Consider the following 26,115-nt stretch of genomic DNA (forward strand, 5'->3'; position numbering starts at 1 on the left):
AAAAAAAAAAAAAAAAAAAAAAAGAAACTAAGCCAATTAATAATAACCCTGCAGTAGCCTCTAAGTGTTCAAGTGAAAGGAAGAATTGCACATATCTCACTTTAAGTCAAAAGCTAGAAATAATTAAGCTTAGTGAGGAAAGCATATTGAAAGCCCAGATAGACCAGAAGCTGGGCCTCTTGTGCCAAACAGCCAAGTTGTGAATGCAAAGGAAGGGTTCTTGAAGGAAATTAAAAGTCCTATTCCAGTGAACACATGTGATAAGAAAGCAAAACAGTCTCATTGCTGATATGGAGAAAATTTTAGTGATCTGGCCAGATCATACCAGCCACAACATTCCTTTAAACCAAAGCCTAATCCAGAGCAAGGCTCCTCACTCTCTTCAATTCTGTGAATGCTGATAGAGGTGAGGAAGCTGCAGAAAGAGTTGGAAGCTAGCAGATGAGTCCGTGAGTTTTAAGAAAAGAAACTGTTTCCATAACATAAAGGCAAGGCTGCAAGTGCTGATGTAGAAGCTGCAAGAAGTTATCTGGAAATTAACATCATTGATGCAAAGGGTCACGCTAAACAACAGATTTTCCAGCTGGGCACGGTGGCTCAAGCCTGTAACCCCAGCACTTTGGGAGGCTGAGGCGGGAGGATCACGAGGTCAGGAGTTCGAGACCAGCCTGGCCAATATGATGAAACCCCATTTCTACTAAAAATACAAAAATTAGCCAGACGTGGTGGCGCCCATCTGTAGTCCCAGCTACTCGGGAGGCTGAGGCAGAAGAATCGCTTGAACCCAGGAGGCGGTTCAGTGGTTGAGTGGTTCAGAGATTGCAGTGAGCTGAGATTGCACCATTGTACTCCAGCCTGGGAAACAGAGCGAGACTGTCTCAACAACAAAACAAAACAAAACAAAAAAACCGCTAGGCTGGTCTCGAACTCCTGACCTCAAGTGATCCACTTGCCTTGGCCTCCCAAAGTGCTGGGATTACAGATGGGAACCACCATGCCCAGCCAGCAACCACCATCTTGATCAGTCAGCAGCAATCGACATTGAGACAAGACCCTCCACCAGCAAAAAGATTACAATTTACTGAAGACTCGGATGATTGTTGGCATTTTTTAGCAGTAAAGTTTTTTTAAATTAATGTACTTTTTGTTTTTTTAGACATAATGGTGTTGCACACTTAATAGACTGCAGTATAGTATAAACATTATATGTACTGGGAAACCAAAAAAATGGGTGGCTTTGTTAATTGCAATATTAGCTTTATTGTACTTGTCTGGAATAAAATCTGCAGTGTTTCTGAGGTATGTCTATATTAGGTTAAATGAAATATATTTTACCTTTGAGTTTTACTTTTTTAATGTAGCTGCTAGAAAATTTGAAGTTACTTATGTGAGTTGCATTGTATTTCTGTTGGACAGCATCTGTGTTATTACAGCCTGTCATCACTTAAGTCAAAATTTATACAAAGAATAGTATGCTCTAACAAAAAAACTTCAACTGTGGCATTGGCTTGAGAATCAGGCAGCAAGGAAACTGATGTTAGATGCTAGGAACATTATGATGCAGAGAACAATATTATATAAAACTTACCTGCAATAACTTGGAAGGCAAGTAGTATACCTAATGCATTTGTAGCTTTTGAGATAAGGTTGGAAAACAAATTGTATTTTAACTGGTACTGGTTTCATTTGACAAGGTGTTATATAACGGAAAGAGATGAGCTAGAAAATAATTGTTTAGTTTCCAAGTATGAATGAAAAGCAATACATAGGGTCCAGAAATTTGGGAATTTGTAGGATTAGAAGAAGCAGTTGCTGCTGCTCCTTTTTTTTTTTTTTCCTTTTTAAATAAATTAGAGACACAGTCTCCCTGTGTTGCCCAGGCTAGTCTCAAATTCCTGGGCTCAAGCAATCCTCCCACCTTGGCCTCCCAGAGTGCTGGGATGAGCCACTTTGCCTGACCAGTAATTGCTTTTTACCTCCAATCAGGAGACACAACTGAAAAGGCTTTTGAGTAAATAATTAAAATCCATTTTTTTTGGCAGGATCCAGTCAGGGTTATGAACATCCCTTCCATTGTTAAAATGTCTGAAAGGATTAAGGTAATTCAGAGTAAAGGCCAACTTGAGAGGGAATTGCTTTTCAGTTGGGTTAGGGGAAAGAGACTAAAAGGTATGGATTCCCTGTTAAAGCCAGGTAAACTCAAGGTACCCATAGTTAGGTAGAGAGAAATAGACACATTGTCTCATGGGGCAAGAAAGCGAAGAAAAGTAGTAAATCTAAGAAGCATATCTTAGAAAAAAGCTTTGGTTCTGGACATTGGCGCTTGAAACTGGATAGTATCAAATAGATAAGCCTTCTAATTTTTTCAGGGAGAGGCATAGCCAGAAGTCTGAATAAAGTATAACTGCTTGATACATAATGATCTTGCTCTCTGCCCCGTGCCTGCCTAACCTATTTGCTTCCTGAGAATTCTGCTCTGCTAAGGAGTCACTTTCTGATGTCCACTTCACTTTTAGCGGTAGAAGATAACAGACCAGGAAAAACCTTCCAGAAGGCAGAACCTAGAGGCACAGAGAACAGCACACTTAGAAACTCCTCCCAAGGGTCAATCAGAGCATTCCCCACCTTCCAGGACAGAGAGCCCTTGCACAGTCTGTTCAGCCTGGCTTATGAATTGCTATGAACGACTGACTGTTGTCTTATTTTCTTCTTTTGAACTGGAGCATTTTTTATATTCTGTCAGTGTGTATTGTGTGTTTGAAGGGAGGTAGATTACTTGTTTTAATAGGTCTCTGTGAAGAGGGGCTGCATCTGGACTTGATATAGAGGTGATTTCCCCATCAACACACGTCCTGTCCTTTGAGCTTACTGCTGAGATTGGATGGGATATTTGGGTTACCTTCTGAATGGAGGGACAGGTGTGTTTTTTCATGTGGGAAGAATAAATATTTGACAGCAGGGGTACTAGGGAGTCATGATTCTTCATAAAATAATCATAGGATTGCCCTTTCCTTTAATTCTTAATGTCAGGCATGGCCATACGCCTTTTTGTGACAAAGCGTGAGTGGAAGTTTAAGAGCAGAATGTGATTTTCCACGTTTTCTTTCACCTTTGGCAAGGCAACCTTGGAAGCATGTATCAAGTGGAGCCTGGACTCCTGAGGTGCTATCATGATCAGATCTCCCTTACCAACCTGAATTGGACATTTGAAATTAGTGAAAAATAAACTTTTGTTTTATCAAAGCCATTGAGTTTTTGTGATTGATGTTACTGTAGCACAACTTCACTGATTCTCATTAATGTGTTAGATAGTAATTTTGGTCAACAAATGTTCACCCAATATAGTTGTTCAATAAATGTTTGAATCAAATATGTAGAAATGTGAGGGCAAAAGAAAAATGTAAAAATTCTAAAACTGCCAAGATCCAGGTCTTTGGCTTTTATTCTTTGTGTGATAGCCAACTGACATGTTGACTTACGGGTCCTCTAATTATATAGGTAATATGGCAGGGATTATTCAGGTAGCAGACACAGGGGAAAATAGAAAACAAACTTGTAAATAGGAGTTAAAAGCAGTACCTAGGTGTGGTTTAGTGGATCATTTAAAGCATTGTTTCTTCTATTTCTGTTGATACTAACTCAAATTAGGATTGTTTACAGTCTGCAGAAAGTGTTGGAACGGAGTTGTTTTATTTAAAGGCAGTTTTTTTTAATGAAGGAAGAAATGCCCAAACCATGTTTTTTTGTTGTTGGTTGGTTGTTTTTCCCCTAGCCATTGCAGCAGTGGCAGAAACATCAGTTTTAGTCCAGTGCTAGAGCAGAGCCTTTTCTTCAAATGACATCTTAGGCAGAACTCCAGTGTATAAAACTAATGTTAATGGGGCTGCTCTGACTTTTATGAGGGCCTGGGACCCTCTTCTCTGCTGACACTTACAGTATCCTTTATGCAAACAGTTTGAAATTCCCTATATGAAGCAGATATACCTGCCGTGGCCATCTTCATTTTCAAGGGTTTGGGTTTCTTAAGAGTAGCCTTAGATCCTTTCTTTAGTCCTGATTTATTTAATGTTTATATACAGTTTTAACAGTTCTGACTGATTTCCAAGTTTAAAACTGGCTTGGAAAATGTACAGTAGAAAGGATGATGGGTACGGTAACCTGGTAAGTGGAGGATGGAGAGTGGATTATCACCAGAGTTGGGAAGAAGGCAGGAAAAACAAGTAGAAGAAATGAAAAACTATAATTATGAATGTTTTTAGTTCAGTGTTCTAGGGCCTATTTGATACCATAAATTACTTTTAATAATTAATTGGAGTCATTAGACAAAGATTAAATAACATTCTGAGCTTCCTGCCAAGGAAAGTAGGTAAATGTGTAATTGATTCTGTAGGAATTTTTGTTCAAGATATAACTATTTTAAATAACTCATGTCCTGAAGGTTTTGAATTTTAGAAGTTTTTGATGTATTTTTAAAGCGATACACAATTAAAAGTAGTTTAATTAAAATATTTTATAATTAAAGCTTAAAAGGACCTCAAGTTAAATTTGAGAAAATGAATTTATATTGTGATATATGCCATTACTATTACATTTCAACAAGTTATAAGAATGATACAGGCCGGGCGCGGTGGCTCACGTCTGTAATCCCAGCACTTTGGGAGACCGAGGCGGGTGGATCACCTGAGGTCAGGAGTTCGAGACCAGCCTGGCTAATGTGACGAAACCCAGTCTCTACTAAAAAATATAAAAATTAGCCGGGCGTGGTGGGAGACACCTGTAGTCCCAGCTACTCAGGAGGCTGAGATAGGAGGATTACTTGAACCCCGGGAAGTGGAAGTTGCAGTGAGCAGAGATCACACCACTGCACTCCAGCTTAGGTGACCGAGTGACACCCTGTCTTAAAAAAAAGATATGTAGTTGATATGGTTTGGATCTATGTCCCCACCCAAATCTCATGTTCAATTGTAATCCCCAGTGTGGGAGGAAGGGCCTGGTGGTGATTTGATCATGGGGGTGGTTTCCCATGGTTTAACACTATCCTTCTTGGTGTTGTCTTGGTGATAGTGAGTTCTTGTGAGATCTAGTTAAGAGTATGTGGCACCTCTTGCCACCCTCTTGCTGCCCTGGTCATGTGACTTGCCATCTATCCCTTTGCCTTCTGCCATGATTGTAAGTTTCCTGAGGCCTCCCCAGAAGCAGAGCAGATGTCAGAATCATGCTTCCTATACAGCCTGCAGGAGCATGAGCCAATTAAATGTTTTTAAAAAATAAATTACCCAGTCTCAGGTATCTCTTCATAGCAGTGGGAGAACAGACTAATACAATAGTATCTAAAAAGCATAACCAGCTCTGTTCTGTCATGGCTATTTTTTTAGAATATTTTAAATGACTTCAGGCCATTCATTTGAAAAGTTTTAACTGCAGTATGCAATTAGAATGACTTAGTTAATAGAATTAATGTGGAAGCCAGATAATTTTAAAATTATCTGGGCATTGTGGCCCATTTTATTTTTGATAGAGACAGGTCTTACTGTGCTGCCCAAGCTGGTCTCAAACACCTAGACTCAAGTGACTCTCCCTCCTTGGCCTCCCAAAGTGCTGGGTATTACAAGCATGAGCCACCATGCCCCTCCTCTGGTACATTCTATAGGATGCTTAGCACTTGTCCTGTTGGAAGACAGGGCTTTTCTGGGAACCACGTGTCTCATTTTTGCATTCTTGGTGAGTAGCATAAATACATGTATAGAACCTGGAAGAAAACATACATCTATTTGCTAGAAGGCATAAAAACCGAGAATAAGATTATAGTAGGTAGATCTATTAAACACTAAGAGATGAGGTTAAAAAATAATATATATTATTGCTATTTTGTATGTTTCCTTCATTGGTCTTACTAAAGGAGGCTTGAAAAGCAGTGTATTTTGTCCTCAAGTAGTTAGACTTAAGTTAGACTAGACATTGTGATACAATGCTTAGATTAGGTGATTGGGAGGTGGGAAAGGAGGTTAAACTACATTAAGATCCAGTTTTTGTTGTAGTCATAACTTGTTTTGAATCAAGAGCAGTTTGAATACTTAACCTTATTCATAATAGGCAGCTTCAGATCTTTAATTGTCCCTAAAAATTCAGTCTACTCTTAAGATGAACATTTAGTACATTTTAGTACATTTGATTTGAGAGTTGTGAGTTACTGCTGCTTATAGCAGATCACTTTCGTGCTGTTTCTTTTATAGCAGTTAGGAATTACTGAGAACTATCTTTTTGTGTGTGTGTACTATTTTAACCTGGTAGAATGGCTTTTAAAAAAAAACCTTTATAGTAAATTTAAAGTAGTCTCTTTTTTTTAATCTGAAGGGGAGAGGAAAACTAGTCCCCAGAGCTTATGGGGACAAGGTGGAGCCTTAGGAAAGCGTATTGTGTGTCATAATAACTTGTAATATTGCTGTGTATCCTTCATAGTTTCTCTGACCTTCTTACCTGTGACATTGAGGATTTTATCCATTAGGTTTCTAAAATAAGTCCTCTGTGGGAGTGGGAAACAAGAGGGGAGATTTGCCAGATTTAAAAAAAAATTGTAAAAAACACATAACATTAAATTTACCATCTTAACAGTTTTTAAGTGTATAGTTCAGTAATGTTATGTATATTCACATTGCTGTGTAACACATATCTAGAATTTTTCATCTTGCAAAATTGAAACTCTTTACCTTTTAAATACCAACTTCCCTTTCCCTCTCTCCCCCATTTGGCAACTGCCTTTTTTCTTGCTGTTTCTGTGATTTTGACTACTTTAGGTACTTCATATTCATGGAATCATAGCTGTCCTTTTGTGACTAGTTTATTTCACTTAACATAATGTCCTTGAGGTTCATCAGTGTTGTAGTGTGTGACAGGATTTCACATGCTACATACACATACTATATACATACAATAGAATATTTCACATATAGTAGCGTATGTGGCTGGGCGCGGTGGCTCACGCCTCTAATCCCAGCAGTTTGGGAGGCCGAGGTCGGCGGATCGCCTGAGGTGAGAATCATAGCTGTCCTTTTGTGACTAGTTTATTTCACTTAACATAATATCCTTGAGGTTCATCAGTGTTGTAGTGTGTGACAGGATTTCACATGTTACATACACATACTATATACATACAATAGAATATTTCACATATAATAGCGTATGTGGCTGGGCGCAGTGGCTCACGCCTCTAATCCCAGCAGTTTGGGAGGCCGAGGTCGGCGGATCGCCTGAGGTGAGGAGTTCGAGACCAGCCTAACCAACATGGCGAAACTTGGTCTCTACTAAAATTACAGAAATTAGCCCGGTGTGGTGTTGCATGCCTGTAATTCCAGCTACTTGGGTGGCTGAGGCAGGAGAATAGTTTGAACCCGGGAGGTGGAGGTTGCAGTGAGCTGAGATCACGCCCCTGCACTCCAGCCTGGGCAACAGCAAGACTCTGTCTCAAACAGACAAAAATAGTCTATGTATAAAGTTTCTTTATCCTTCCTAGATTTTTAAATTCACTTTGATTTAATTAAACTAAAACTAATTAAAATAGCATATATTTATATACAGGGAAGCTAACTTAAAGCTTTTCTTCCTGTGAACTGGCCCTGGTAGGGAGTTGATCTTTAGCAATATATGCAATATGGTTTTGCACAGTTTTCCATCTTACATCCTGGCTGCATCCATTTTCAACTGTGTGACTTCAGGCAAACTACATAACCTCTTTGTTTTCTCATCTAGAAAGGAAGGGGAAAAATAATAACCTCAGTGTAGTTGGGAGCATGACATGAGTTAATATATGTAAGTACTTAGAATAGTGCTCAACAAGTAGTAAATCCTTATCTTATGTGTTTAGCCATCATATTTATCATTGGGGAGAGTAGGACACTGTTTAACAAGGGCTTAACTAGTACTCCAGATTTAATAAGGTGAAGTGAATATCTCACTAGTCAGTGTACTAATTACAGGTCACATAGTCTTTTTCTCACATATTTGTGGCAAGACTATAAAATGAGATCTTTTGTAATACATATTAGGAAATCAGTCATTTCTGGTTATGTTCATATGTATGTGTATGTAAGATAATTTGGAAAACTATAAAAATGAAAGATTAATAAAAGATTAATTTCAAATGGGTGGAAAGGAGCAGTTTATAGAAGAATAATGATCCAAATCTAAGAAGATGGCATTTGGAGGAAGAGATTGCTTGATGTTAAAGCAGAGATGGTGATTATCCATCCATCCATCTATATTTTTAAAATTATTATTATATTTGGTAAGGGGATAACATTTAGTTTTAAAAACCTACCCCTAAAGTGTTAACTTCTTTTAGCATTAGTGAAGGAATATTTTTAGGAATTCATATCTATAATTTAGAACTATCCCCTTAGAAGAAAAGTTGTAAAAAAGCTTGGTACCTCTGAAATATCCATAGGAATCTGAGGAATAATGAAACTTTATAATACATGAGATATTGTAGGATTATCCAGTGGTTCTGTTAGATGATTTTTATGGCAGGTGAAGCTGATTAAAGGGAAAATGTAAATTTTTAGAATCAAATGAAGTAATTTCATCAGTGCTTAAAAAAGTTGAAGGCAGAAAATATGAAAGACTTTGATAAGAACAACAAAATCTTAATGGCACACTATTGATAAAAGATAATGTCTCATTTTATCAACCATACTGTAATTCATATTTATCTAATGTTAGCTATTTAAATTAAATACGCGTGTTCCAGACTTGATAAATTGGTTAAGAATTTATCTTAAATGTTCTATTAGCTGTATTGATAAGTAATTAGCAGTTAATTTTAGGAAGAGGTATTTAGGATTTTCTTGTAATATTTTTAATAGAAATCTAGGCATGCCCTGAGTTATTGATACTTAACTAATATTGAAAATTAGCCTTATCTTTGTAACCATGTTGTGTTTGTGTGTGTATGTGTATATTTCATTATTTAAATTTTCTGTTTTCTTCTCTTCAATTCTTGCCCAGGTGTGCAGAAATTGTTTTTCTTTTGTACATATCCCTTTTGCAAGCTTGTTTTATTGGTAGGCCTTGAAAACAACCATAATCACAGGACAGAGATACTGTCAGTGCGATACCTCGCCAAATGAAAAGGAAACATTTTGAGGTGGAAAATAGACATAATAAAAAAAGAAGTGCTGTTTATAAAATTCTTAAATGTGTCATGCACATTTCCTTGTATTTCTCTTTTCATTGCTTAAATTTTTTGCATACTTTTCCTCAAATATTAATCAGATGTAAATAAGCACATTCATTTCTTTATACTGCTAGCATACACTATTGCTACAGAATATAAAGGCTGATATACAAATATTTCAGGTACCCTTATGTGTCAAATCTACCTTTGTGGGCTAACCTAGGAGCTGTACTGCCAATTTTATAATGCTTGCTTTTACAGCAAAACTCTTGGAAACAGTTACCTGTACTTGTTTACAGTTCATCTCCTTCCACTTTCTGGAGTCTGTACTAGGCGGAGTTTTGTGCTCACAGTTCTTGTCAAGATCACCAGTGATTACCACAATGTTATATCCAAGGATCATTTCTTAGTCCTTGTTTTACTTGACTTTTTAAGTATTTGACACAGTTATGTTCTTCTCGAAATGATTTCTTCAGTTTGACTTCTGACACCAGTTGCCTCATATCTCACTGGCCACTCTCAGTCCCCTTTGCTGGTTCTTTTTAATCTCTGCTTGTTAATTTTGGAGTGCTGCGGGGTTTCCTCCTGTCTACATTATATTCCAGATGACTCTCAATACCTAACATATATGCTGATATTGTCAGGCCATATTTCTACCTGAACTCCAAACCCATTGACTGCCTTATCAACACCTTCATTTGGATATTCAATAGGCATTCAGAACTTTCATATTTCAAAATAGGCCCCTGACTGGCACCCCTCCCCTGCAGTCTTTTCTATCTTCAGTTTACCCTATCTCAGTCAATGGCAAGTCCATCTTTCTAGTTGCTGAGGATTAAAACAAAACAAAAACCTTGGGAGTGTTTTTAACTTCTTTCTGTTCTTGCTCCTCACATGATAACCTGTTATCAATCTGTTAGCAGATGTCTTTGACTCTACTTTAAACATATTTTCTGACTGACCAATTCTACCCCTCCTCATCAATACCCTAGCTTCAGGCCACCATCATCTCTTTTTAAGACTGTGTCAGACCATTCCTGTATTACTATAAAGAAATATCTGGGACTGGGTAATTTATAAGAGGTTTAATTGACTCAATTCTGCAGGTTGTACAAGAAGCATAGTGCTGGCATCTGGTTCTGGGAAGGCCTCAAGAAGGTTTTACTCATAGCAGAAGGCAAAGGGGGAATGGGCACGTCACATGGTAGAAGTAGGGGGAGGAGAGAGACAGAGAAAGAGAGAGTAGGAGGGAAGGTGCCACATGCTTAACCAAATCTCTTAACTATTGCAAGAACAGTGCCAGGACAGTGGTGCTAAACCATTTATGAGAAATCTGCCCCCTTGATCCAGTCACCTCCCACCAGGCTCCACCTCCACCATTGGGGATTACATTTCAACATAAGATTTGGGTGGGGACAAATATCTAATCTATTTCAGGGTCTTGCTTTGTTGCCCAGGCTGGAGGGCAGTGATGTGATCATGGCTCACTGCAACCTGACCTCCTGGGCTCAAGTGATTCTACTACTTCAGTCTCCTGAGTAGCTGGAACCACAAGGCATGTGCCACCATGTCTGCCTTGCCTTTTGTTTTGTTTTGTTTTTTGTTTTGTTTTGTTTTTGGATAGTGACGGGACCTCTCTCTGTTGGCTCAGGCTGGTCTTGAACTCCTAGGCTCAATCGTTTCTCCCGCCTCAGTCTCCCCAAGTGCTGGTATTGCAGGCATGAGCCAACACACCCAGTCAGCTTGAACTTGTAACTTGCTAACTGCCTTATCCTTAGAACCTAGAACAGTGACTGGCACATTGTAGCCGTACACATAGTTGTTGAATGAATAAAATTATATTCTAAATTTCATATTATGAATTTAATTTGTGGGACACACTCATTTTAAGTTTTTTTTTAAATTTGTGTAAAAATGGGGGAAGGTTTAGTAAACCATGTGGGAACTAGAGGTAAAGCAAAAAAACTGTCTTTAACAGTTCCTAATCACCTATAAATTACATTAAAGTATTTAATTTAGAATAATCTTTATATTGAAGTATAATGTGCATTCAAAAAATATACAGATCATATGTATATAACTTGATGAAATTTTACAAAATGAACACATAGGAGAACTACCACCCAAATCAAGAAACATGATATTACCAGCAACCCAGAAATCTCCCTGTACTCAGTCATATATTTCCCTCAAAAGTAGGCAGTCACCACTCTTCTATCGCCATGGAGCACCCACTCCCTTAACATTTAAATAATGTTTTTTTAGACTGGGCTCGGTGGCTCATGCTTGTAATCCCGGCACTTTGGGAGGCTGAGGTGGGTGGATCACTTGAGGTCAGGAGTTCGAGACCAGTCTGGCCAACATGGTGAAACCCTGTCTGTACTAAAAATACAAAAATTAGCCGGGCATGGTGGCGGGCACCTGTAATCCCAGCTACTCGGGAGGCTGAGGCAGGAGAATCGCTTGAACCCGGGAGGCGGAGGTTGCTGTGAGCTGAGGTCATGCCACCACACTCCAGCCTGGGTGACAGAGCAAGACTCTGCCTCAAATAAAATAAAAAAAATAAATAAATAATTTTTTAAAGAACAGTTTAGATGCTTAGTAAACTGGAAAGGAAAGTATAGAGATACACCTTACCCCCCTGCCCCTGCACGTGCATACCCTTCCCTATGTCAGCATCCCCCATCATTCAAAGTGGTTCATTTGTTACAGTTGGTGAATTTGCTTGATGTATTATCACCCAAAGTCCATACTTCACATTAGGGTTTCCTCTTCGTGTTTATACATTCTGTAAGTTTGAACAAATGTATGCCATGCATCCACCTATATTACATCATACATAGTATTTTCACTACTCTAGAATAAAAATACCTCTGTGCTGTGCCTATTCATCTCTCCGTGCCCTTTAATTCCTGGCAACCGCTGATTTTTTTTACTGTCTCCATAGTTTTGCCGTTTCCGACCTGTCATATGGTTGGAATCATTGCCAGTTGTTATGAATCTTATATAAATGAAAATTTCTTTATATAAATATCACACACGGTCCCATTCCCTGTGTATAAAGGGAATACATACCGGGTGCAGGGGGCTTCTTTTGTTCGAAATGCTTTGAGAGTCATTTCTGTTGCATGTAGGTGGTTGTTAATGTTCATTGTTTTAATATGTTCCATTGTATGAACAAATATGATTTGTTTTTCCATTCCAATACTGGTGGATATATGAGTTTTTCTAGTTTAGGGTGATTACAAATGACGTGTAAGTTTTATACTTGTATTTTGGTGTTAAGTGTTGTATGCATTTCTGTAGGGTGTGTACCTAGGGGGAAATTGTTTGAGCTGTAGGGAATACATAGTTTCACTTCTAGAAGATATAGACGAAAGATTTTCCAAAGTGGTTGTACTGATCTACACACTTACCATCACTGTGGGAGTTTCAGTTGTTACACTTCTTTCCCAACAGTCTGTACGGGTCTGTTTTAAAAATTTCTAGTCATTTTGTGGGTGGGTAATGATACCTCATTGTGAATTAAATTTTTATTTCCCTGATATTTAACAATGTTGCGTACCTTTTCTTACTTTTATGGGTCATTTTGATGGATTATTACTTTCGTTTCTCCTGAGCCTGATAAATACTGGATTTCTAAGAATGACTAGCTACCATGTAGGACATTAATACAGCACAGTAAAAAAAAAGTGTTTTCCTTTCATCTATACTGAGATACGAAGGAAGATGTAAACTTATGTGCCTGGTACTGATGACTTATATTTAAGGTATCTGTATTAAGTTGGTATGCAAAGGAGAATTATTTAGGGCTTACTACATTAATTGATTTTATGGTGAGAATTTGAAAGTATACCCAGATGTGTATGAATGAATGCAGTGATTAGAAATTGGGTATAACACTTTTTGGGCAATTTATTGTCTTTAGTGAGCACTTTGTGGTCTCATCTGTATCAGCTTAATCTTGTAACATCTCTGTGTATTATTTGCACATAGAAGGCATAGAAAAGCAGAGGACAAAGTTTTTCCAGATCGATTATTACCTATTTTGGAAGTTCCTTCTTAAGGAAGATTTGTTCATCTAGGGAGATTGTATTTTCTGAGAACTTTGAGTGAAGCAATTATTATCTAAAGGGACATATGAACTAATTAATGTAATTAATTCTACTATAAGCATTTATACAGGAGATTACTCTCCAACTAGTCTTGAAGGATAGATAGAGGTTAGTTAGATGAGGAACAAAGTAACTAGAAAATAGTCTAGGCAGGAGAAGTAGTACATGCAAGGGTGTGACATTGGGAGAGGACATGTAATTTCATGCTATTTTTTTGGGCCATTTGGTTCTCATCTGTATTTGTTTTTTGTTTTTATTTTTGTTTTTTCCTGTAGATATTAGGATCAAGGAAGAAGAACCTGATCCTGAAGAGTGGCAGCTCAGTGGTGATTCTACCTTGAATACCAATGACCTAACACACTTAAGAGTACAGGTGGTAGATGAAGAAGGGGACCAACAACATCAAGAAGGAAAAAGACTTCGGAGGGTAGCTTGCACCTGTCCCAACTGTAAAGAAGGTGGTGGAAGGTATGCATACATGAAACATACATATTTTTAAGAGTGCTAATATCATTCTAATTTTTGAAATACTGCATGCTATGTCATTTAATTATGAGAAATTATTCATTACATGATCATTTTGGGTGTGTGTGTATGCGTGTGGCAGAAGTTAGAGAACAAAATATATGGAATTGGATTTTCAGTTCTAAATGTTTTTTAAACTGAAATTATTAGTTTGCTGTTTCAAAAACAGTATAGCAGATGCCATTTAAGAGGCCCACACCAATCAGAAATTAGCGTGTTTGCACACCAGCAATGGAATTTGCCTTAAATATAGATAAAAAATTGATTTTTAGGTTGAGAATAGTAGTTACATAAAGATTAAGTTCATCTATGGCTGATAAGCATAAATATTTCCATTTTCAGTAGAAGTGAAAAATAAGCCTTAATAGATTGAATTTTTAAAAAAATGAGATTGTATTTCAATTCAGTCTTTTTAAAGGTAAACATTAAGACAGAATAACATGACTGGAGTAAACTTAAAATGATCAGAGATTATGTTAAATGTGGATGTACTAAGCTTAATAATTAGGAGATTGAGACTCAGATCATATTTAAAAAAAAAAAAAAAGATCCAGACTGATGTTGATTATAAGGAACACCTCAAATAATTGGCACAGAAATATTGAAGATGAGGGATAGGAAAAGATTTATCAGGCAAGTATTAACAAAAAGAAAACTTGGGTAGCAGAGTTAATATATTACACGAGGTGGGATTGAGGTGAAAGCCCCAAATGAGACAGAGATGTATTTCTTGTTAATAATACTAAATTTCCACCAAGAAGATTTAATAGTCACAGTCCCTTTTTTGTGCAGCTTTGAAATATATAGAGCAAAAATGGATAGAACTCTAAAGCCATACCTAACCAAATACCTTGTCATGGTGAAAGTTAACATACCTTTCTTAGAAATGCACTGTTTAAGTAGATAAAATGTACTTTTAATACAGTTAACAAACTTGATCTAATAGAGCTTTTCTATCTGCCTTTGAGTTGCACATTGGCCAGCCCTTTGCAGTAATAATAATTGCTAACAACTGGTAACATTGAGAGCTTACCGTATTCCCAATGGTGTTAGAAGTGAGACATAGAGAGGTTGAATGACTCTGAAGAGCACACACAACAGGGATTCGGACCTAGTTTTACCCAGAGCCTTAACCGTTAAACTATGCTGCCTCCCAAGTGACTCTCTTTCTACATCGGATCCTTAGGTATTCATGTTTGTTGTAATTAGTTTAAAAGTTTGTTTTTTGACATATTTTGGTCAATTAAAATTGTGAATTCTAGCTAGGCAGTAACTTTTCTGAAACTCATTTTAGAGGGACTTTTAAGATAAATTATTCACAAAAAATCTAATGGAGGCCTGGCCTTTGTTTCATTTATTCTTTATTTTAAAATGAAAATGTTTTAATTTATGTTTATTAAACTAAGACATGCTCATAAAAATGCAGAAATATAGGACATTTAAAAACACCAGAATCCCACCCCACTTCAAGATAAGCTAGTAACATGTTTGTATATGTCCTTCAAGATGTTACATGTATTTTAAAATAGAATCATCTTCTTCTCACTGTTTTATATGTCTGTTCTTGTTTTGATAATTTTTGTGACCATATTTTCAAGTCTGTATAGTCTGCATCGTTTTTATGACTGTATAGTATTCTGTTGTATTCTATTGTATGGATGTAGAGTGATTTAACATCTTTTGTTGGGAATTTATTGTTATAATCTTACATGTATGTCTTTGCATATTTGTCTGAATATTTTATTTGTATAAGTTGGCAGAAGTGAAATTGCTGGGTTAAAGGTAATTGTCTGCTAGAAAGGCTAGTTTGTACTCTAACCAGCAGTGTGTGAGAGTATCTAGTTTCCCACATCCTTGCCAACAATGAATTTTACATTATTTTTAACCTTTGAAAGTCCGACAGATGAAAAATACCTTAATATTGTCTTATTTAGTATATTTTTAAATTACTTGGTGAGGTTGAGCATTTTTGGGGATGTTATTTTGCCATTTTAAAATTTATTTTTTGAATTTTTGTGTTTTTTTTTTGTAAATCTGTTAATTTATGTAACTGTCATGTGGAAATATTTTTCCCAGTTTTACATTGCCTTTAACTTTTTCAGTGGTTTACAGAAGGCATTGTTACTACACAAGTAAAGAAACAGTTCCATCACTTACAGCTTGCAAAGCACAAAAATTTTAAGTTGATCAGCCTTTCCTTTATTAGATGGCTTGTTACTATGCTATTTATTACAAGTTTTCTGTATTCTGAGAGTTATAAAAATGTTCATTTATATTTTTTCTAGAACTTTTGTGACTTCATTCTTCAATAGCTCACTTATTCTAAGGAATAAAAATTGAGATTCCTAAGAAAAGAAACTATATTGTTTCTTAGAGCTTATTTGAACAAAATTCAAGTAGTATATGTGTGATAGATATACTTGTATAAATGACAGTTGTACCTAATTAATAGAAGCATAACATATGTAGTAAATCCAGACTATTCTGAAGTATTCTGCAAGGTGATACAGATAGTAGTTAAAAAAAATTTTTTTATAATATTTGTCTTTTTTTGCAACGATTTTTTTTTTTCCAAAGAATATGGGCAAGATGGCATTTTTAGAGAACTAATTTTATTCATCCTTAGAGAAGTAAATTGTATTTATTTGTTTACCTTTTAAAGTAAGGTGTAAAATATAAAATATTTAAAAATTGTAATTATTTAGCAAATATTTATTGAGCGGAACCAGCTTTCAGAGACTGTTGAAACTAGTGAGAGATAACCTAGTGAGAGACAAATAATTGTAAGTAAAATACGTTCTAGAGGCATGATTGTTAAATAGGTTTTGTATGGATTAAACATCAGTCCATATTTTTAAAATTGTGCACAATCTGTTTTCTTTGTCAGCATTTCAGTTTATGTCCTGTTTTTCCCACCCTGAGCAGAAGAGAGTGTATTTTACTTTTCTTAACCCCTCTACCCACAGTTTAACTTCCACTCTATCTTAGCATTATTAAATTATTGGGAACAAGTTTAGACACTCAAGAATAGAAATGTAAAATTATTAGTTTTTTCTATATTATAGGCATTAGTGGTGTGGATATTAATCAAGAAGAAAACTTTAAGTCTTTTCTTACCTGAAGTTTGTTGAGAAATTCACTTCAGTTCTCTCCCTTCAAGCCTTCATATAACATGCCGTAAATCCACATCTACTATATCTATATCTTATCTTGAATCAAATTTTCTTTTTAAATAGAATTTTGGGCCTGGATGTTGAGCTTTTTCCTTAAATTATATATGTGTGCAACCCGCCCCTATGTTTTTTCTTTCTTAGATGCCTATCCCATTTTCAAATAATATTTCTTATCTCCTAATAATTCAGTTAAAAATACCTTCCCTAGCTTCTTGCTTCTTTGAGAACCCAGATTTGTTGCTGTTAATTTGTTAGTCTTGTGCTTTGTTAGTGTTCCCATGCTAAATTTTGCTAGGTTTGTGAAATACACTTTTGAGTTTGTAAAAGCGCGTTGATTGACCTGAGTGGTAGGCTTAGAGGAGAGGCATGAAATCATGAGTACACGAGTGAACTGAATTGGGTTCTCTGTGAAATTGCTATGGTGAACACGATATGTAAAATTGGTTTGTACACCAGTAGCCACAAACATTGCTGTTTTTCTTAGGGCTTTTTAAATAATAAATTTAAAAATCTAAATTAAATGGAATCAATATTGGCTTTGGTTAATGAGACTTTGGCATTGCAAGGGAGCCAGAAAAACCTGTTTCACTCAACTCAGCTCTTTGAAGAGAGTTGTAGAAATTGGGGGTGGACTGGAGCAGAAACTAGAATTGTGTTAGATTATGACATCCTTGCCCTTGAGACAACAGCATGACTCCTCCTTGTCTTTACTTATGCTATTCCTCTGCCTGGAATGCCTTCCCTCCTTTCTATCTAAATCCTACCCACCTCCTCCACGAAGCCTTCTCTAACTACTGGAGCCCACATTGATGTCTCCCTGTTCAGAACACCTATGGCATCTAACAGCCAGCACTGCACCGTTTAGCACTGTTTGTCCTATGGCAATTTCACATGCTACTGAGTGTGAGTACATTAAAATATAAATGTGGGGAAATATGCATTTTTCCAGTAAATTTGAAAAACGATAGGTGTATTGTATACAGGAGGATTTACAGGCTGTAGAAAGTTTTACAGGATATGACTAAACTGTGAGACTGGGGGAGGAGGGGAGTTGGGGAGGGGGCTAAATGTACTTTTTAAAAAAAAAACTCAGAAACATTGTAAAGTTTATAAAAGTTGTTTTGTCCAAAGTGTCATGTTTTTTAAAAATAATTTATTCAGTAACTAGCCTAATTTTTTAAAATTTATTTTAAAAGGTTGAGAAATAACATTTTCTGTAGTGTTTAATACTATTCAGATTATCAAATTCTGGAATCAAAAGTTTTCTTCTTGCTTAGGCTAAGATACCTCTGTTCACCCATCTAATCTCATATCTTCTAAACCCTGCTCTTGGTATCAGATACTGAAATGTAATAAATGTCAAATTTGGTGATGTGGAGAAAACTGTATTTTATCTCTTGTGTCTAATTTTGGCTTTTACATGGTTAATATGATGGGAATTTTAAATGTAAAGATAATTTTGATTTATATTTATTTCATCTAATGCTAAGGGAGTTCAGACCATTGCTTTAGCTAGATTTTAAAAAAAGCTTTCTCCAAGTCAGTGTATATTCAGGGTGTGGCCACACAAATATGAATAAATACTCTTAAATCATGTTAAAGTCTGCTAAAGCTTCCTGTATCTTTTAATTGTACCTGTGATCAGTTATGCATTCATTCTTTGGTTTAAATATATTTTTGATTATCTGACACCATGACTTTTGAATACAGACCACATTTAGTTTCCTATATAATTAATTGGATAAGGCTTATGCATAGAATTTGTGAATGGTTCTGATAGAAGAATAAATAGCTTTATTGTACATTCTTTACATATGAAATGTCCTTTTAATTACATAATTCTTGAGCATATTTACATTTGGACAGCAATCACATTAATTCGGGAGTAAGGTTAATATATAAAATGTATATGCCTGAAATACATAAATTTTCATTTAAACTGATATTAAATGGTTTTGGTTTCTGATCGACTTCATAATGATAATGTCTTCTATTTAAAATTCAACATGGGGGTATATGATATAAATGGTAATGTCCATTTGAATATTTTCATATAAGGTATATATTATTCTGTGTGTGTTTTTTAGAGGTACCAATCTTGGGAAAAAGAAGCAACACATTTGTCACATACCAGGATGTGGTAAAGTCTATGGGAAGACCTCACATCTGAGAGCTCATCTGCGTTGGCATTCTGGAGAACGCCCTTTTGTTTGTAACTGGATGTACTGTGGTAAAAGATTTACTCGAAGTGATGAATTACAGAGGCACAGAAGAACACATACAGGTTACTAATATTTACTTTTAACAGACAAAAATGAATTATAGGGCTACATAACTGCCTTGACATTTTTTTTTTTTAATTAGCATTTCTTACTGAATTGAATCTTTAAAATACAATGAATTACATCCAGTTTTTACCTTTAGGAACACCATCTTAATATCACAAATTCCAAAGAACAAGTCAGTATGGCTTATCTTCTAAAATAAAGTTTTATTTAAGTAGACTTTGGGTAGCTTTTGTTGACATTATTGAATGCTTTAAGCCACATTTATGCTATTTTTATTCTGTTAACATTTTTAATTAGTTATCAGCTTTTACTCTTGATTTATCCTATTCTTTTCTTTCCCCTTAACACTGTAACAAAAAATATTTCTGTTTCTTCTGATATATTTGGGCATTTCACCTTTTCTTTTGTTTTTAGTATCTCGGAGGTAAGGGAAAGGTATTTCACTGAGGAGTAACCAAGGCAATGTTGATGTGAAGACTTTCTCTCATCATATTATTTTTACATAGTGTTGTGTGGTTGTTAAATGAAATGGACCTATGACTGATCTACACTGAAACCTAACAGTATTAACTTAGAGAGAGATAGTTTTCTCCTACTACCATGTAAATGATTAAAGTGTTCATCAGTCTATGCTCAACACTGGAGAATTGAAAAATATGTATTTACAATCCCTAGAGAGCTTGGAAGAAGCGTGATGAAATGGAGAACAACATGGATTTTGAAGTCATCTGGATTCCAACCCAAGTTCCCTATTAGGTTAAGCGAATAAACTATCTCTGACATTGCTTCACATCTCCTACTTTGGCCCTTCAGTATTGTATAAAATTACCTATGAGGTCTGTAGTAGTACACAGATGCTCTAATTGTTTTAGTTCCTGTCTCTCATTGGGTAGGTAGAGAGATGAAATTAACCTATATGAAACTGCAACAGACAATTAAAGTAGATAAGGCTGCTGGGCGTGCTGGCCCATGCCTGTAATCCCGGCACTTTGGGAGGCCAAGGAAGGCAGATTTCTTGAGCCTCAGGAGTTTGAGACCAGCCTGGGCAACATGGCGAAACTGTGTCTCTCCTAAAAAGACAAAAAATAGCCAGGCGTGATGGTGTGTGCCTGTAGTCCCAGCTACTCAGGAGGCTGAGGTGGGAGGATTGCTTGAGCCCAGGGGGCTGAGGTTGCAGTGAGCCATGGTCATGCCACTGTACTGCAGCCTGGGTGACAAAGTGAGATCCTGTCTCCAAAAAAAAAAAAGGTAGATAAAAGATTTTGCATTGCAGTCTGCTGTTGAAAAGGCTCAGAAACAGGTAATTATTGCTTGGGATAGTAAAGTATGGGATAATAGACCTTACGATGGCCCTGTAACAGAATTTTCCTCAGTAGGATTTTATCAGCAGGTTGTAAAAAGGAATAATGTAAAAGGGAGAAAAAGGTCAGTGATCAAACAAGTGTAGGAAATAGTGGGCTAAAGTACCTTCAAGGCAGTACCTCTTAAGACCTTTAAAAGCTAGATGGACAGCTTGCATCTATAAATTAGTGATGTAACGTGTGTAGCATTTCCTAACCTTGTTTGATCATTGTGCCGTTTGCCATGGAGTACCTCTCAGGACTAATGTTAGAAGAGAAACTGGGAAATACTTTCCTAGAAAAACGGTGGTATGTTAATAGAAGAAGTGAGAGACCCCCCCCCCTTTTTTTTTTGTAGCGGTGAATGAGGATGAGATTTTACATAACATTTCAATTAAGTAGGATTGAGGCACATTTTAAAGTTCCTTGTAAATTAGGCAGTGGAGCATCTAAACTGTTACATCATCTGCAAGTTACCCTTGCATTTCCGTATCACTTAATATAATCTTGAAGTTTTCTGATGTAATAAAATTTGGTCTTTAAGGTAAATAATGTCGAGAGAGACAGACTAGGATGTGACTGCAATATAGTTCAAGCATGAGGTCTGATAAAGACCTATGTAGAGTAGAGGTGCTAGAACAAAAGATACAGGGTAAGACATTTTTGAAGAAAAGAATTAAGAAAATATTTCCTAGATTTATTGATTTTTATTTATTTCTCTCTGAATTCGTTTTAGGTTGGCCTTTTGTCTTTTTTGGTAATCCTCTTGCAGAGTCGGTCTTCAACATAATAGAAGTTCAGTCTGTCTTTTGTATTTAAACTTATTCATGCTGGGAAATAAATTTAGGCATCAGGGTTTTATCAACTTTAACATCTTGACATTAATTATCCTTGTTCTTGATTGTTGTAGCTGAAATCAAGTCAGCTAGCCAGATTCATTTTTTCTACGGATTACTTACTCTTTGGATCTCAAGCTTGTCGTGTCATTTCTTTAATCTGGAAATACCCTGTTGCTTTAATTATATTTAAGAGTTGAAGGTTTAGTATCATGAACATGGCACGTTAGTATTTTAGTTATAGTGTGAAAGAATATACTTTTATTTAGACTTTAAAATGTGTTGTAGATGATTTTTTTTAGCTGACATCTTAACACAGGTATTTAAAACAGCATAGTTGAGATATTAAAGTTTTATTTGAATATCCATCTATTATATAATACATATTTGAATTTTGCTATTCATCAAAAAGTAAAGATGATTTATTTTAAGGAGAAATATTCTGTAAGAGAAATCTGGCAGGGGTAGCTTGTAAAATGAATACAGTTTTAATAGACCCCTGCTCCCATCCTTACCTGTCAGCATTGACTGACTTTATGTTTTGGGGGAAATGATTGAGCTGTTAAAGTTGAATTTTTAAAACCAAGTAACTTAATTTTTTTCCTAACAGGTGAGAAGAAATTTGTTTGTCCAGAATGTTCAAAACGCTTTATGAGAAGTGACCATCTTGCCAAACATATTAAAACACACCAGAATAAAAAAGGTATTCACTCTAGCAGTACAGTGCTGGCATCTGTGGAAGCTGCGCGAGATGATACTTTGATTACTGCAGGAGGAACAACGCTTATCCTTGCAAATATTCAACAAGGTTCTGTTTCAGGGATAGGAACTGTTAATACTTCCGCCACCAGCAATCAAGATATCCTTACCAACACTGAAATACCTTTACAGCTTGTCACAGTTTCTGGAAATGAGACAATGGAGTAAATATTACACAAATACTTATTCATTGTGGTTATTTTTATACAGTAGTGAGAAGAATATTGTTCCTAAGTTCTTAGATATCTTTTTATTGATGTGCAAAAATTTTTGGATTGACAGTAACTTGGTTATACATGACACTGAAATGCCTTACTTTGTATGATATTCCATAGTATATTAAAAATGGTAAAATTGCATGGGTTTTGTAGGTACTTTTGGAATCTAGAAGAAATGAAATTTTACCAAGTTATATAAAGAGAAAATTGAATTTAACAATGCGAATGGTAGTCTAACCAAATGCATCAATCCTGTGTGGTTTAGTGTAAAAATGAGAACATGTTGGTATTTATCTATTGTAAGATAAAAAAGCTGGTGGGTGAAAGAAATCATGTTATGATAAAAAATTTTGTAATTTTCTTGATGACTGGAATTTTTATTATGCATAACTGACAAATCAAGTTTCCAAGCAAATGTTACATAGTGTAGGCTTTACTTAGCTTATCAATTTGTCATTTTGAGGCTAATTATTTTAATTAGGTTAACTATGTACAATATTTTAAGCATTACTCTTGTAAGATTTTGAAAACTACATTTTAACATGGAACTCTAGGGATAGTCACCTTTTAAATCCTGTTGAAAAGCCATGTTTAAGATTTAATTTGCCAAAATAATGTCTTGTTAATATTCTTTCAATAACGAAGTTGGGCAATATAACCAATGTTTGAAAAAGTTTAAAATGTATAAGTTGAGGCATTTGGGTGGTAAGAGAATGTTATAGTGAATTATCCCTTTTCTTGACTATTGGAGGACCAAAAAAATAAGGTGTATTGCGTCTTAGCAGTGATTTTTATCCAATCTTGTTTCCAAAAACCATATGTCTCCCAGGGCCTTAAAAGCCATCATGTAAATTACCAGTAAAGTATAACATATGCAAACATAACAAAATCACTTCCATAGTGACGATACTCCAACCATATGGATATTAGTCATAGAAAAACTAGAGGTTTTATGATATTTTTTTAAGTCTTTTTTTTTTTTTGTCTAGGTAGTCAGTCTGCACTTAAATATCAATCATTTTCCTTTTTTGCTTCTTCCCTTAAAATTTATATGTATCCAGTACATTTAATTGAGAAACGTATGTTTTTTATTATGCTGTATTTTCTTTTTATTTTTTAATTATTGTTTATATTTTCAATTTAAAAATGTACAAAATAAAGTTACATTGCTGGTCTTGTAAGAGCTATACAATTTTCCTAAATGTATACCTGTAACTGCAGCAGTTCACCTATTTCAAAAATTTGGAATTGTGTTCATTTGTTATTCTTAAGACCACCTCAAATTTAAAGGCTACCTTATTGTACGTTTAAAGTGTATTATAACAGTGTGGTAGTTAATAAAACACTATTTTTTTTTCTTTTGAGTTTGTTGTATTCCTATGCATTAAAAATATTGCAGTGGTATGGGGTAAGAGTTGGTGGTTTATTTTTCTTCAACTTGGCTTTTTAGTTTTAGATTCTTGATTTTAGACACTGAATTGTAAACAGGCATGTTTATTTGAAGAAGAGATATATGGAGACACTGGTCATTTACTAATTTTTTACTTAGAGTAAATAAGATTGAGCTTATTAAATACAATTTTTGAAAAAAAGTCTTAGTGTTAGCCCACATTGATTCATATCAGTTTTATCAGTACCATTTTGCAAATTTTTTTTGTTTCCCGTTTTAAAGCAATGCAGAATAGTTTGATTTATCGAAAACCCGAATTTACGTTTAAGCTCCTGAAAATGATAAGACAAGCGTTGGTAACCATGGCAGGAGTTACTTGAAAAAGTTGTGTTTTGAATTTGCATGTGTTTGATCATGATAAAGGCAGAGTAGGAAGAAAGTATTAATGTGATTGTGTATTCTAGATATTTTAAAGTAAAAATCAAATTTATTAACACATGTATACAGTGGGGGTAAATATGTCCATTTTCTGTTTTCCAGGCCCAGTCTGACTCTGTCTGTAATAGCTGATTGCATTGGAGAACTCTAGACACGCATAAACATGGACAGTTTTTCTAAATGTGAGACTTAAGCTTGTGATGTAAAATAGGAAGTTCTACTTGGAATAATATAAATGAACCACTAGAATTTACAATTATTTTGAAGTTACAGGGATTAGATTTTGAATCTTTAAACTCCTTTAGGTAATTTTTAGAATGTTTAAATTAAGATTAATGTGAAGAGAATGAAGTGAGCAGCAGGTGGTTCATTTGAGCAAACTGCCCATTAAGTCAAATTAAACCATTTGAGTGATAGTAGAGATGTTTTAAGTAATACTGAATTTTTACAGTAAGTTTATGGTGTACTTTGAATCCATAGGTGTCCATGCATATGTTATGAATTCATAGAGAATGAATGCAATGAAGAAAATAAGTAGGCTTGAAAATTATTTAAAATTTTAGATTATTTTAGTGCCCACTAGGAAATATATTAGTGAACTTTGGAACTTTTACCAAAGTTATGTAACCTCGGTGTAGATAATTTTAAATATTTCTATTTTTATATTTTAAAATGTTGAATATACTCTGGAAACAACATTTGAAGATTTGCTCTGATGTCAACTTTTTCTGGTTATAAAATCTATTAATATTGTATATGAGTATAATATTTCTCAGGGTAGGTATACTCTAATAGGTGTTAATTGCTTTATTTTTGTAAAGGCTAGAGTTAGTGCATATTGAATATATTTATGTACAAATCCTATTGTAACATTTAGTGGACTCGATTATACCTCAAATTTTAATTTAAGAAAATAATCACTTGAAGAGCATCTGATTTTCTATAGATTGAGGCTTAATTATTGAAAAGTGACTCAACCAAAAAGCACATAACCTTTTAAAGGAGCTACACCTACCACAGAAAGTTGGATGCCCTGTAAATAACTTTGGTCTTTCAAAATAGTGGCAATGCTTAAGATACTTAAAAATACACATACAAGCTGAAAGCATGTCAAACCTATTTCATAGAAAATAGTTCTGAAACAGTATTGTTCATCAGAAATTGCTGGGGAGCATTTTAAAGATTCCATAGGCCTGGTAAGCCGCCTCAGCTTACTCAATCAACATCTCTGGGGATGGAGTGTATATGTGTTTTGAAACAGCTGCTCAAGTGGTTCTGTTAAACACTACTGTGTTACAATCACTAAAAATACAGCAAGCATCCCCTTAGGCTCTTGATTGTAGTTTAAATTCCAGTACTGCCTACTCGAGATCCAAAAGTTTTGTTTTTTGAAAAATTTGTATTGTGTTCAATATTTGAAATTTGGGGTTGTTGCATAAATGATTATGGAATAACATTTGGTTTTAAAATATATACACTGACATGTTATGCTACCTGTTAAAGAATTTGGTTTTCAGTTTTAATTATATGAAGCTGGTAACAATCGTTTTCATTGTAAAATTATTTTTCACTAAACAGTATGTTTAAAACTTACTGCCATGAATGAGTACTAAGTCTTTTGTTGTCTGACAATAAGCACGAAACAAATTAATTGATATCTTGGGCACAAAATTTGATATTTTAGTGAAATCACAATTTTATTTAGTGTTGAAACAAAAATACATTGACGCTTTGCCTTGTTCAGACAGATTTGCATATGATGTAAATATATATTGGTGGCAGATGCAAAGTACTGTAGAAACCTAAAAGAGGGAGAATTCTGCATGAAGTCTAGGAAACTCAGCAGCAGAAATGGCGTTTGGAA

General features: G+C 35.3%; 1 protein-coding gene across 1 annotated transcript in view; it reads left to right on the forward strand.

The window, feature by feature from the left end:
- SP3 (Sp3 transcription factor) overlaps positions 1–23,787 on the forward strand; it is a 46,655-nt gene extending 22,868 nt beyond the window's left edge. The window contains exons 3-5 of the mRNA XM_011991895.1: positions 13,560–13,752; positions 19,070–19,266; positions 22,057–23,787. Coding sequence (XP_011847285.1) covers positions 13,560–13,752; positions 19,070–19,266; positions 22,057–22,373 — 707 coding nt within the window. The 3' untranslated portion in view covers positions 22,374–23,787. The remainder of the gene's footprint in view (positions 1–13,559; positions 13,753–19,069; positions 19,267–22,056) is intronic.
- Positions 23,788–26,115: the final 2,328 nt, after the last annotated feature.

This window comes from Mandrillus leucophaeus, unplaced genomic scaffold (genome assembly GCF_000951045.1).
Source record: "Mandrillus leucophaeus isolate KB7577 unplaced genomic scaffold, Mleu.le_1.0 Scaffold40, whole genome shotgun sequence".
Taxonomy (NCBI): Eukaryota; Metazoa; Chordata; class Mammalia; order Primates; family Cercopithecidae; genus Mandrillus; species Mandrillus leucophaeus.